Source organism: Monoraphidium neglectum (genome assembly GCF_000611645.1).
Source record: "Monoraphidium neglectum strain SAG 48.87 unplaced genomic scaffold scaffold00666, whole genome shotgun sequence".
Classification (NCBI taxonomy): Eukaryota; Viridiplantae; Chlorophyta; class Chlorophyceae; order Sphaeropleales; family Selenastraceae; genus Monoraphidium; species Monoraphidium neglectum.
In genome coordinates this window covers 1-14,301 of record NW_014012962.1, presented here as the reverse complement: position 1 = coordinate 14,301, position 14,301 = coordinate 1, and the positions used below count along the sequence as shown (strand labels likewise).

Here is a 14,301-nt window from a genome sequence, read left to right as displayed (position 1 = left end):
CCCGCCGAGCCAGCGGCGGGTCCTGCGTACATACCTGCCACCAACCCGGGCCCTACTGGCCCCGACGGCGGCGTCAGCAACGAGCGCCCTTGACTGCTGTGTTGTCACCAACTGCACAGGCGGGTCATGTCCCACTCGTGGTGAATACACCAATGACAGGAGCGCGTGGCGTGGATGATCTGCGTGGACACCTTCTAATGTGCCCAAACATGCGTGTACTCAGCACACCCATCGGCTGCGACATCGTGAGCCCCTTGATGTTGTCGTGGGGGCACCGCACGCTGCGTGGGACCGTGGAGGATGCGTTGGCAAAGTTGATTTTGCCAAATGCTGCCCGGCTGCTGCGCCATTCCTACGATGCGCCTTTGTTGGGCGGGTACCATGCTGCCCCCACCACAGCTCGTGTGCGCACATGCACGCAGCCGTGGCCGGACCTTTGTTGACCCTAAATTGCACAGGGCGCACAAAAACATGGCAAAACGCATGCCACCCCATGCAAGAATTTGACACCTTCCGTATGCGAGACGACACATACATATCTACCACAACACTCAGGAACATTAGCTGCTGCCAACAAGCTCGCTGACTGCAGGCCGATCCATGTGTGTTTTGTAACAGGGAAGCTCTTGCCAGGCAACGGATCAGTTGATTTTGACTTTGTGAAGCAGTCCGCGCCGGCACCTTGTGGACCTGAGCTGCTACCTGCATTGCTGGAATCTGCCAGCTGTCAGCAGTGGGTTTGTGCTTGCGCCCATGCTGGCGGTCTACAGCGACACGTACAGCAGCTCATTACGCATGCACCACTAGCTGATCAAGCTGCGCTTGACGCACAGTCTGTGCGCAGGGCCTCATGGGCGAGAATTGGAGAGAAAAATTGTCTTGATGCTTATGACACTTATAACATTGCTGGCGGTATTTGCGGCGGGTCAAGGCGGCAGTTGGCACGTGCCCTTGTTGAGATCAACAGTCCCGAGGTTGACCTGCGCGTCCGAGGATTGCCATGCATGCCACATCACCATGATGCAGCACTGCGTCGCTAGCGGTCTGTACATAGACAACTGCACTGCTGATAGTGTTGTTCAACAATGCTTCTTTTTGTCAATTGTTCAGCTGCGTTAGACTTCTCGTCATTCTCATCAGGCTGCCACGCGAATTTGACAGGCGACCTTGCCCAAAATGAGGTCCCTCAAGACCACTCAGGTGGCCATATTGGCCACGCTCCTGTGCGCTGGATTCGCAACAGTGAGGCATCAAGATGTTGTACAGAGTGACGTCATCTGACACTGGGGGCAAGCTCTAGCTGCCGATGGGCGGCTCGCGGGTCTCGACATTAGAGCAGAGCACGCGCCTTCAGTGGTGGCCTCTGAGCTGCTTGGTGCATTGCGTTTCCCGCTGTCTCCTTGCCGTGGCTGCTGCATGTATACTTACAGGTGCCTGCACTGCACTGGCAGGGCCTACCCTGCAGGTGCGGCGTCCTGGCAGTCCCATCACGGTGACCAGACAGGTCCTCACCGACGCGCGCCTTCTCACGAGCCCCACCTTTGTCCCTGCCTGCAACGGCCTTTGACAGGCGTCCCCCTGCAAGCTGCTGCAGGTTGGTAGGGCCGGCCCTGTCCAGGTGCGTTGCTACTTTGTGCTGGCAGCCCGCAGAGCCGCTGACAGCTGCGTCGCAACTTCCAGCCGCATTCAGAGCTGGCCTGAAAGCAGGTGGCCAAAAAACTTGACGCACAGCTCTGTGGGCTGCGCTGCCTGCTGTCTCCTTGTCACATTCAGCCGTGTTGCCCGCCTGCATGCACAGCAGCCAGCCGCTGCACACTCTCATAGCAGGTTGCTGCTGTCACGCGGCAGCGGCAGGCGAAGTTATGCACTCTGCGGGGCGTGAAGCTTGCTTATATGGCGTCGACACGTGCATCCGTCCCCGTCAACCCGTATCCAGGTTTCGGGCACCCCTGCCCGCCGTCTCAACACCCTGTTCCATCAGTTCCTGCTCCAGCACCCCCTCCTCCTTGCGGCCTCATCTCCCGCCGCTGTCGCGGGCTCTGGCGCTGGGGCTGCTGGTGGTGGTGCGGCTGCTGCTGACACTGGCGCCAGCGGCGGTGCTGCTGGCACGGGCTCACCTGCGGGGACGGGCAGTGCTGCCACAAGCTCTCCAGATAGCGGAGCCGGCGGCGATAGCGGCGCCGGCGGCGATGGCGGCGCTGCCAGTGCAGGAGTCGCCAGTGATGCGGGAGTTGCGTCCGTGAACGCGGGTAGCGGCACTGACGCGACACCGACCTCCGCGGCCAGCGGTGGTGCCACCGGCAGCCCCAGCGGCAGTGGTGCAAGCACCGCCGCCGCAGGCGCTAGGAATGACTTGACCGCCAGCCCTGGTGCTGGCACTGATGTTGGCGGCCCCGGCGGCCCCGCATCTTCGCGTTCCGACCGCGCTGGCGGCTCAGGGAGAGCAGGTAACAGCCCACCTGACAGTCCGACCACCCCTAGGCGTGCGTCCGCTGGCCACGCCGATGGGCCAGCAGTGAACAACCGCGACAGCATCAGTTCCAACTCTGGCAGTTCTGATGACTAAGCACATGTGACGCAACCCTTGTAAGCCTGCTGTGCGTTCTGGCGGATCGTGCCAAGGCATGGTGTCTTTGCTTTGCTCAGCGCCGTGCTGTCATGCTGGCAGCAATACGTCCCCCACGCCATGATGTTTTGCGCATTCAACGCGACGAGGGTTCTGCAAGATGGACACACTTTGGTCTGGCGGGCATGAAAGGTCAGCAATTGTACGCTTGATTGTGCCTAAGCTTCCGAACCACAATTGGTGCCTTGCTGCACCACCCGTTACCAGGCCTGCAAATGCGGCCCTTGGCTAGCGCCCTGTACAATTCCCAACCCTTGGATCCTTGGCGTACAGTGCAGGCACATAGCCGACCAGTTGGCTGCTTTGAATGTTTGAATATTGCTGGTCGTCTTCCTGTGCTTGATATGCCGCCCACGGCGCACTGTCCAGCTCGTGTTGATGAAGGGGGTGGCTTGTGCACAAAACTATCCAATTGGTAACCATGAAACGACACTTTACTTTTCCTTCTGATGATACTTACATGTATGTGAAAGTGGCGCTGGATTTGGCTGACTGCTTTGGTCGTGTCTTTGCCAAAGTGATGCGTCCGCCAGGACAGTGGAACTGTTACTACTGTACATGCGGACAAATGACTGCGTTCTAGTCGGCCAAACCAGGCCTCCAAATGGTATTCAACAGCGCGTTATACACAGTAGTTGCAAATTATCATAGCAATTATTAGTTTGCCGTTACCGTTTGCAGTTGCCCACACAGCGACGCAGGGGCTTGACGACGCAAAAACTGCAGCTTGAGCTACCGTACAGCTGCACATGGATGGATGGATTCAAGACGGCACCAAAGGCCACCCTCGATTCACATTGCACTTGCTGATCAAACCTGCGCACCTTGATTTGCCATCTACAGTACGTGTTGCTATCCGTCACCCCTCTTCAGCCCCCCGAACCTCACGCGAGCGTTCGTGATCACGATCTAGCACAGTAGAGTCCCGGGCCTCGCCCACCATGGCCAAGCCACTCGAGTTTGTTGACCAGCTGGCCATAGACAAACCGGACCTAGCGGATGATCTGTCCGATCTCAGCACCCTCTACCAGCGCAAGCTATGGCACCAGCTCACGCTCAAGTTGGAGGAGCTCTATCAAAAGCCCGCCTTCAACCAGGGCGATCTGCTGGTGCAGCTGTACAACGGCTTCGTCGCCGACTTTGGCGCCAAGCTCAACCTGCTGCGCTTGGCGCACCTCGCGGTCAGCGCGTCCAAGCGCATCAAGGACCCTGCTGCAGCCGTTGCCTTCCTCAAAGGCGCCTCCGACAAGGTTGCCGAGCTGAAGCTGCCGCGCTCCGAAGAGCCGCTGCTGTACCTAAGCATGCACATTGCGCAGCAGCAGCTTGAGCAGGGGCAGGTCGCCGAGTGCAAGGCGGCGATCGAGGAGGGCGCGGCGGCGCTGGAGCGGCTGCCCGAGCCCGACCCCAGTGTCAGCGCCAGCGTGCACTTTGTCAGCAGCCTGTACTTCAAGCTCAAGAAGGACTATGCCAAGTTCTACCGCTCGAGCATGCAGGTCAGCAGATGAGGGGTGGCTGGGCGGCCGGGGCCAGCGGAGGACAGGGCCGGCGGCGGGCCGTGGGGCGTGGAGCGTGGCTGAGCTGATGGTACACTGGAGCAGCCAGGCGATGTGGTCGTGGCGGTAGAAGTTTCAGCTGCACATGACGCACGCAGGGCCACACGACAGCACAGTTCGCATGGTTGTGGGCCCGATCGGCATTCCTGTCCGCTCATGCCTGCGTTGACACTGCCTCCACCTCAAGCCGCCGCCGACCCTTGCTTGCTTCCTCTTCCCCTGCGCAGTATCTGGCGTTTGTGTCAAGCGACAGCCTGCTGCCAGAGTTCAAAGTCCCCCTGGCCGTGGACATTGCGCTGGCAGCGCTGCTGGGCGAGGGCGTCTACGGCTTTGCGCAGCTGCTGATGCACCCCATCGTGACAGTGCTGCAGGAGGGCAGCTACGCATGGCTGGGGGAAATGCTGGAGGTCTTCAACAGGTGCAGGAGCCGTCGGGGGCACAAGACAAGGGGAATTGGCGGCAACTGGCAGGGGTGTGGGATAGTAAATGGAGTCTTGCGAGAGCTAGGCAGGGGAGCACGGATGCTGGAAGGGGCTGTGGGCAAGGACGAGACGCAAGGAAGTACATGTCAGCCAGCGCGCAGCTGGGCTGCACGTATCTACCAACAGACAGTCCAGCAGCCAGCAAAATCGGCGTTGTCGTGCACGGCAAGGCGTTGCATCCAATCATTTGCTCTTCCGCCTTTGCTCTTCGTCACCTCCCGCCCTGTCTAACCCAACCCCCCCCCCCCTCTCAAAACACCATGGCTTCACCCTCGCAGAGGTGACCTGCAAGCGTACGACGCGCTGTGCGCCAAGTACGCGTCCACACTGAATGCGCAGCCTGCACTGGTGGAGAATGAGCGGCGGCTTAGAGAAAAGGTGCGGGGGTGCAGGTGACGATACGCCAGCAGGCACCTTTGCCCCCCTCCCCCCAAAGGGCCCCCCCCCAAATTCGAAGTGTTTTGTGCGGCTTCAGATTCAAGGGGGTACGTTGCAGCGACAGCCGCACGTGCTTCATGCACACATAGCGCCTTCTCTCAATCCAGGCGCAGCTACACTACCTCCCAAAACCGCTGCTTTCTCGTGCTCTGACCCGCCCGCCCCGGTGCGCGCGGACCCCACTCCCCAACAGGTGACCATCAGCTGCCTAATCAACCTCATCTCAGACCTCCCCCCAGAGCAGCGCGCCATCCCGCTCTCCACCATCGCAGACAAGACCAAACTCTCTGTCGGTGCGTTGCGGGCGTGCATGTTGCTGGCCCCGCGTCATTGCTCATTGCATTCTTCCTACTTGTGGCCTTGGCCTCCTGCCTCCCCTGCGAACGGGCGACCGCTTGCCACTGCTTGCCACCAGCCCCACTCTTCGTGTACTTTTTCTTCGGTTGTTGTCTCCACCCCTCATGTTTGTCATCCCAAAACTCTGGGATGCCTGCAATGCCTGCCCTCATGGAATCCACACTGTCTCTACAAACCAGACGGTGTCGAGTTCCTTCTGATGAAGTCGCTGTCGTTGCACCTGATAGAGGGCAGCATTGACCAGGTGGACGGCACAGTGGCCGTCAGCTGGGTGCAGAGCAGGGTGCTTACAGCCAAGCAGGTGAGCAGGGCACGGGTGCCTGGCAAAGGATTGAGGGGCCTCTTGCAGGACGTCTGCGCCCCTGCTGGGTTCGATTGTGTTTGTCATGTGCTCAGGACCCTGCCCTCAGGATCCTGCACAAGGGGAGGCATTTGCGTGCTTGGCTGCATCTTGCTGCTGGTGGTGCTGCTGTTGCTGCTGGTGCTGGTGTTGCTGGTGCTGGTGCTGGTGCTGCTACTGCCGCTGCTGCCGCCGCGCCCGCCGCTGCTCCTGCTCACTCGCACTCCACCCTTGCCCCTGCCGTCGCCCCTCCCAGGTTGGCGGCCTGAAGGACCGGCTTGATGTGTGGATCAGCAAGGTCAACGCGGTGGGGGCTACGCTGGAGCAGGTGAGGGCCCGGCTTTTTTCCCAGGGAGGGATATCGGGCGGTGTCACCGTGGCCTGGAAGGGCACAAGCCTATTGGCCACTGCCTTAATGAGGGCGCCAGTGATAGGGCGCCCGACGGCTGCAGCGCTCGAGGTGCACAGCAAGTGATTGGCCTGCATTGTACGCGTTGCCATGGCCCGAACAGCCTTCAAGGCAATTGTGCACCTTGCCCTCAACCCCAGGAGACGATCGGCGTCGCTGAGGTCTAGTCAGCATGCCAGCGGACAGAGGCTGCTGTTGTATGCTTGGCTGGGCTGCGCCCTTCGCCACAGCGCATGATGCAGGCCCTGCAGCAGCGGCCTTCATGAAAGCCCACGCTGTTGGTTGCTGAGGAGCACGCATGTGGCAACGGTGTTGCTGCTGTGCCATTCCACGATTTTGTGGACCAATCCGCATCATCTGCTGGCTGCTGGCGCTTGTGGCACGCTGTAAATTCCCCCGCCGTCCCTGCTCACTGAATCCAAGCCCTTTTCCACCCATGCGTCTACAGTGCAGCTGTTCAAAATTTGAGCAAGGATGGGCTGGGATAAGTTTGCTTGCCTGCAGCCCTTTGCCCATTCATCTAATCATAGCTTGAAAGCCCCTCCGCAGCCCTCCAGTCATACCATGTGCTTTTGAAGGCCCAAGTTGGGTCAGCCTATGCAATGCGCGCGCGTATTGGCATATGCAAACTCCTGCACGGATCCCTGTGCACTGTGCCGCACCCAAGGGCAATGGAAACGCAGCAGACATCTGGCAGCTTAATCTCAACGACGTGAACACGCAAAAAGGACGGCAAACACAGCAGCAAGCGCGTGCCGGTGCGCGCGCTGCGGCGGGCGCGGTTGGCAGAGTTGAGGGCGGTCAAGGCAGGGCAGGCATGCCCACACAGTGTGTGGGCGTAGCGACAAACCCACCTGGTTCAGACCGCTTTCCTGCATGCGAGCAAGCATGCTGAGTGTTCAGCTCGCATATGGCGGTGGCTGGGCACGACAGCTGCTCATGCCTCCATGCCTCAGTTGCCCATGCGTGGCGCAAGTGGTGGCCCCAGCCCAGCAACTTGAGCCGGAGCCAAAGCAGCTGGCGGCACGACTGCAGGAGCGCCTGAATGCCGTCAGGACTTGAGGGAACGCCGACCCCACCACAATGGTGAGCCAGCCATGTGCGCGTGGGCTCAGCTATGAAGTTTTACAGGCACTTGATGACAACAGCAGCGCAGCTTGGGTTGTGCTTCCTCCGCCAGGGTCGCACGCGCAATGAGTGGCCCCAGCCCAGCTCACCAGCAACGCACATGTGGGCTTCGCTGAAACATCCTGTTTCTAGACCATTCATTGCAGGCCCCAGCGAGCAAGCACCAGAGCTGGCAACAAGTATTTTCTGTGAAAACCTGAAAACAGCTGACGCTGCTGTCTGCTGTACCCTCCCATACTGCATCGCTTTGCTCAAGATGCTGATGAGCTGGCACTGTGCAGGTCGTACAGCTGGTAACAGGAACAGACCAGTTCTGCTCGTGCTGCCCAGCCCTGCTGATCCCAGTCAGGGCCACCACACGCAGTGTCAAAGACCAGATGATTGAGTTGTTGCTGTTACACGATGGTGATACAGTCAGACGTGCGTTTTTGAGCAGTTATTGTGTTTCATGATGCATTGGCCTCTTCACTTCTTCTTGCCGCCCTTCTTCTTCTCCTCCTTCTCCTGCGATGGCGGTTGTGCAGGGCGGTGCATGCAAGGCAGGCACGATGAGCAGCTTGCGATTGGGTCGAAAGCATGCAGCAACACGGAAGGCGAGTGTGTGTGTGTGTGTGTGTGTGTGTGTGTGTGTGTGTGGCGGGGGGAGGGGGTTGGGGCATTCAATCACCAGGTTGACCCTCCCTTCACGCACTTGCCCAGACAGCGTGCCCATGCACGCTGTATCAGCTGCTGCATGCAGACCAAAAGCCCCGTGCACAGCGGTTGCGGCATCGTGGCAAACAAGACATACCGGCTTCGGTGCCTTGCCAGGCGCGGCGGCAGCGGCGGGCGCGGCCGCAGCCTCCGTGGGCTTGGTCTTCTTGCCCATGCTGCCAGTGGAGGTTGAAACGTATGGTGGAGGTGCGGTCAACTTGGACGACTAGCGCAGATCCATGTAAGCCGTAGCAAGCGGCCGCACGGAATCTACGAGCCTTCAAGATGCGCGACTCATGCTTCTGAAGGATCGAGGCACTCAAGCTGGGCAGGCCTCGCCCAAAGAGAGGAAACCCTCACCTTGCTGCTTGTACGTGGACGGTGGAGGCTTGTGAGAAGGTTGTAGGAGTTCTTTGTTACGACAAGCTAATGATTTGTATGAGCAGTGCGGCTTTTTTGTACTCGCGGGAGCGGAATGGGAGCGGCAGAGCCGTGGGTGTGACGAGGATCGGTCGGTTTTGTAGGCTGTTACAAGCATCTCGAAGGTGCCAAACAATAGTAATGGAACCTTGTTTCCATATTGCAGATGTTGCATCGGGCTGGTCTGCCCTGCTGATTCTACATGGTGGCCCAGGGGGGTCGCACGCCGCTGCTGCTGTCGGCGGTGACCATGAGACCAGTCCTGATGCGACCCGCCTGAAACCCTCCATGCAGTCTCCTTTAGATTTGCATGTGCGGCTGGACGCACAATCCATGCTGCACAAAGATCATGCACATGGTGCTGAGCGCGGTCATTTGTCTTCAGCAGCTTGCTATGGCAGCTGTAGCCCACACTCGCCACCACCGCGAGCACTGAGCCAGCCCGCAACGTATGCCGAGCACCCCGGAGTTACTTCAAAATGTATGGCAGCACAAGGCTCAGAGGGCACCTGTGAGAAGGTTGCCCGTCCATCCACCCGCCCCTCCCTGGAAGCTGCCGGGGGGAATGCTCCTTTGCCAGCGTCCATAACACATAGCACAGTCAGAACACACCAAGGGAAGCAGGAGGCGAACAGTGCCGCATCATCGGCACATGAGGCCATCACCGCAGCAGGCTAGGCAGCAATGCCAGGTCGCAAGGCAGCTCGTGCAGCGCGCGCGCCCGGAACCTGCCGCCCTCCTCAGCCTCGCCCAGCCGCGCAAACCACAGCCGTGAAACCTGGCCCGCGTCTACAGCCGCCTCCGTGCTGCCGGGCGAAGCGCCCTGGTCTGCGCGCGCCTTGGGTGCGTCCCTGCGGCGCGCCGCGGCCGGTGCAGCGGCGCCCTTTCCGCCCTTGCTGGCGCCAGCAGGTTTGGCGTTGGCCTCCTGCCCAGGAACCACGGCCTGCAGCTGAAGAAAAACGCCGTCCTGCTCCCGTGAATAGGGCCACAGCTGCTGCAGCCACATCTGCGATGCGCGAACCAAAAACAGCGGCAACCAGGGGGTCATCCTTGGACTTGCGCTTGTGGCAATGCGCACTTATACCATCAACGGACTTGGCGCCATGACAGCGTGCAGCACGCCCCTGCTCGCAACCAGCGGCCCAGGGCCAGGCCGCGCAATGCGCATCAATCCGGGCCCAGATTGTTGCACCCGCCGCCCACCTGCGGGAAGGCGACCGCAGCCTTGGGCACGATGCTGACCACGGCCCTCGCCGCCAGCTCCTCGCCCTTGCGTCGGAGGAAGTTGACAAAGTCAGCCAGCGCCGCCGGGTCGGCAAACGCGCCCTTGCCCTGCACGCTCGCAGCCTCGTGCGGCTCCTCCGGCGTGTTGGAGCCCGAGCCTGCAAGCGATGCGGCGCGGTGGAGGGGCGAGACGGGCGTGATGTGCGCTGAGGACCGGATATCACGGCGCTGCCTGCTTGCGTGGTCGAGCGTCAACTGGGTCTAGCAATCGCGGCCCACCACCAAAGCCCCTGGTCACCTGGCATGAAGTGGACTGTGGGAGCAAAGTCGGTGCCGTGCTGCCGCAGCTGTTCCTGTGCGTACGCGATCCAGCTGTCCGCAAATGCGAGCGCCGCCGCCTCAGCCGCGGAGGCCGGAGCCTGCGGTGCACAGAGGCATGGGCTTGCAGCCATGTGCGCGCGGCACGAGCTGGGGCGCACGTTTCATAGGCGGGCGCTGCAGCCGCTGCCGCCAGCATTTTCGGAAACCGTGCCTGGCTCGAGCAAGCCAGAAGCATTGCCCCCGCACCTTGCCGCCGTTTTCACACACCCCTGTTGCAGCCATTGCTTTGATGCCGGGCGTCGCCTTGGCGTTGCCTGCCGCCGCTGCCGCGCCGGCCCCGCCGCTGGTGCCGCATCCCTTGAGCTTCCGCGTTAGGGCCTTGACCTGCCTCCCCAGCTCCTGCTCCCCAGAGCCCGCCGCCTCAGTGCCCTCCTTCAGCACTTGCACCGCCTGACCGCAAAATGGGGGTGTCGGGCAGAGCGCTTGTCGTCACTGACTGATGCGGCATTGCAAACAAAAAACGTCGTTCTGCATCTGACCCAACACACGGGCGGACAATATGGCCGGCCGAGCGCGACGCGTCCCCGCCCGCCCACCTCCTCCAAGTGCCCCTGCGCCTCCAGGATCTGCGTGCCGCCACACGGGTGGAGGAACGTCAGGGGCCCCGTCACGGCTAGAAAGGCTCAGCCTCGATATCACCAGCTACTCACGTCACGGCGACAATTCACATGCGCCATCGCACACATTCCAAGTGCAGGCGCATGAGGCGCGCCGGCAACACGAGGGGCTGCCCTGCCTCTCCCTGACCGCCCTCTCCTGTGCGTCCGCTCGCCTGTGCGCGCCGGAACCACCCCTTGGCATTGGCGGGGTCCAGCTTGGTGCACTGCTCCGCATCGCTCAGGGCCTTTGAAAGCTTGTTCAGCTTCATGAGCGCCAGGGAGCGATTGCTGTGGATGTGCGTGCGTTATTATGCAAGCGGACACATATGTGAAGGGGAGGCAGACGTCTTCTGGCGCGCACTGCAGCAGACTCCATCCCGTTCAAGAACCACGCACGACATTGGCAAGCTGCCGCCGCCTCAACGTGTGCGCTGAGCGCGGCGCATGCTGCACGAGGGAGGCTCGCCCCGGCTGCCAACCTGTATAGGACCCCGCTGCCAGGGTTGGCCTTGATCGCGCGTGTGTAGGTGGCCGCGGCCTTCAGAAAGTCCCCGTTGCGGAACTCCGCGTTGCCCTGCTCCCGCAGGCCGTCCGTTGCGCCCGCCATCTGCATGTGGAGTTGCGCCAGACGGGGTGCATCGGTTGCGGCGCCATTTGTTGCACGTCAGCACGAGGCTGCCTTGTCAAAGAAGGTGCTGCTGCAGCCTTCGTATCACCGCCTGCCTGCCATGCACTTGATCTTGCGCTGCAAGCCCCCTACGTGCCCGCACCCCAGAAGAGTACTCTTCGCAGCGCACAGCACCGCATTGCATCGGATCGGCGGCCGCGGCGCCCCTAGCTTGATGGGATACCCCATCACCTCTCAGTTAGTTGCTATAGAATAGTGTGTCTCTTCTGCTCGCTGGGGCTCGCTGGGTACTGTTGTGCGTTGAATCCCGCTTTCCCGCGCAGCCTCAGCTCTGAACGGAGGAGTTTCACAGCAGACAACGACTAATTGATATTGTGTGGTGTTGTGACAAGTGTTTTTTGTGGGTTCCCGTATAAGAGCCCAGATCTTAGATCACGCGCTTCGCTCGGATGTGCGGCCAAAATCGCACGTGCTTCCGTGATGTGAGTGACTGATTCATTGTGCGCCAAGTGCGCCAGATGAGGCGGACCCGGCGCACCCGTACCGTAACGATTGGATCCGCTGTGCGATGTATCCACACCCACCCCAGGGTCAGCGCCGGCTGTGTGCAAGTGAAACTTGTTTTGTGCGCTGGCGGCTTCAAAAGCGCCCTGTCCGATTGTCACTAAGACCTGAGACAGGGCGCCAATTCATACAATCATGAGTGGACTGTCGGACTGCCCTTGCGCCCCCTAATCCAAGCTGTGTGTCAGCGCGAACTCTTACCCCCCCCCCCCCCCCCCCCGCCGTCCGAAAAATCATTTGGCAACCCACATTAGCACGCCACAACAACACAAATCATGATGTGCTTTACCTGACTGGATATTGTGGTCCTAAACTGAATGTAACAAGAAAATGGGTTTGAATGAACCTGGCAAATCCAAAGCCGCAGCGGGTGTGCTCCTTTTTTCAGAAGCTGCAATCAAAAGGGGCGGAGCATCCCCGGCCGCCTATATCTGCGGCGCAGGCGCCTGTACTAAAACGGGCACCAGCCTTCATGACCTGTGGCTTGAAATTCAGTACTTCGCAAAACCCCTGAGACTATGTTGAGGGTGCTGGCACAGTGCAACATTGGATGCAGCTGTGCCATGATGACTCATGCTGAGTTAGCATGTTGCCCACGTGCCGCCTACCGGCTGGTCACGCCTTCAGGTCAGAGCTTGGCACCGGCGGGCATTCACAGCACATGTGCATGCGCACATCAGAGAAAAGTGCGATTAGGGAGTGGTGACGGATGATTTGGGACAGCATGTGTGTCATGAGCCAGAGAATCATGTGGGTGGGTGCGGCACGTGTTTTGAGCAGCCTCAGGTGTGCTGTTGTCCTGTTGAAAATGCAGCGGCTGTGCCCTTGCATACAACAGTATGCCGTCAGGACAAGCACCATCGCACAAGTCAAAAAAGTGTCCTAAAGTCAACGCTGCATATGCTGCTTGCTGTGCGTGGCATCCCCCGGCATGAAATGAATATCGTACCTAAGATCATGAGCAGGCGCGGGCCCGCAAGCTTTAGGAGGGGCAAGAACGACGCATCACTGCAGCTGTGTGTTGCGCCAACACACAGCTTACGTGCGAGGCCCTCCCAAAAGCGCACCTTGGCAACAGCCCCGCAATGGCTGATGCATGGGGTCGTGATGGGGCATGGCTGTTCAGGCCCAAGGTGCGATGCTTCAGGCGCAAAGAAAAGTGGCTGTACGTGCGCCCCTGGCAGGCGAGGGACAGGGCTTGTTGTGCAAGCTGCTGCAGCAGGGAACCTGCATAGCATGCGTTTCTGGGTCCGCAAATGTGTCCTGAGTATAAACATACAATGAGAGCCGCAACAGAATTGTCGCACGCTCCAGAATGGGCCTTTATTCAGCAACGATTGTTTAGGGTCGCACATGCCAGCGCATGGCACAGCTGCATGCGCCGCCGGTGAGTGTTTGCGGGGGCGCCAAGGCAGGAGCAGCGCTGACCACAGCACTGAGGCTGCGCCCAAAGGTCGTGCAAAACCGCACGCGCAGGGCAAGGACGCATTATCATCGCCACGCCGGCTGGGTTGAGGAGAATAATGGACATGGGCACTGGCAGCCTTGGCCCTTGATCGGCAGAGCGCGCTCTGCCGCACGTCGGAGCGTCGTTGGCAAACAGCCGCCTTGGAAGGTGCGGACCGGTGTGGCGGCATCAGCGGCCCGGGTTCATGAAAACGCGGTGCTGCGGCTGTGAAAACATTGAGGGGGTGCGCACACAGGTACGCGCGGCCTGGGGTGGCCGCCTCCCCCAGTCAACAAAGGTGACATGACATGGTTGATGTCTTCGAGTTCATGTGCTAGGTGCTCGTTTGATGGCCAGGCTTGACGCCCTTTCTTTCATCCCACTGGCTCCCCCTGCCGCGCACAAGGCAGCCCCTGGCCTAGCCTGCAGGCAGCGACGTGCTGCTCCGCATGATGCCGCTGCTGCGCGCAGGCCGGCGCCGCACACGCCGCCGGCACCGACTGCTGCTGCTCTTGCCCGCGCAGCCGCGGCGGCGGCGGGGCCGGCACCCGCAACGGCGCCGCGGGCAGCGGGGGCGGCGGGGGCGCGAAAAGCGGCGGCGCCGCGGCCCCCAGCGCGTCCTCGCGCGGTGGCGCGGGCGCGTCGCACTCAATTGTGACGCGCCGCAGCACCTGCCCCAGCTCATAAGACGTGAAGCTCAAGGACCGCGCCAGCGGCCGTGCTGCTGCGGCGGCGAGGCCGCTCAAGTCGCCGCTCAGCCAGTTGGGCGCGTGGACCGGCCGCTTGCGGCGCGGCGGCAGGTCCGACAAGCCGAGCGCCGCGGGCGCGGGCGCTGGCGCGGGCGCCGCGGCTGGGGGCGCGGCGATCCAGGAGGACTCGCTGGAGGGCCGCAGGCTCACGCCCACGGGCGTGACGGTGCTGCCGCGCCGCAGCGGCGGGCACGCGCCCGGGCCGCCCTCGCCGGCCGCGCGGAACACGCAGCCGCCGCCGGTCGTCGTGCCCGCGCCGAACG

The 14,301-nt window shown here is 61.2% G+C and overlaps 2 protein-coding genes across 2 annotated transcripts; one reads left to right on the top strand and one right to left on the bottom strand.

Moving 5' to 3' along the window:
• Nucleotides 1-3,567: 3,567 nt before the first annotated feature.
• On the top strand, nt 3,568-6,372 carry MNEG_4704 (26S proteasome non-ATPase regulatory subunit 13; the record flags this gene model as incomplete). The annotated part of the gene is made up of 7 exons (XM_014046820.1): nt 3,568-4,119; nt 4,407-4,597; nt 4,940-5,039; nt 5,293-5,392; nt 5,636-5,757; nt 6,053-6,124; nt 6,346-6,372. The coding sequence occupies 7 exons, from the start codon at nt 3,568-3,570 to the stop codon at nt 6,370-6,372; spliced, it is 1,164 nt and encodes a 387-aa protein (XP_013902274.1).
• A 2,735-nt stretch (nt 6,373-9,107) lies between these two features.
• MNEG_4703 (tetratricopeptide repeat protein, circadian expression) lies at nt 9,108-11,257 on the bottom strand (the record flags this gene model as incomplete). Its single annotated transcript, XM_014046819.1, has 6 exons — nt 9,108-9,452; nt 9,650-9,828; nt 9,969-10,089; nt 10,238-10,441; nt 10,588-10,617; nt 11,141-11,257. 6 exons carry the CDS (start codon nt 11,255-11,257, stop codon nt 9,108-9,110), a joined length of 996 nt encoding a protein of 331 aa, XP_013902273.1.
• Nucleotides 11,258-14,301: the final 3,044 nt, after the last annotated feature.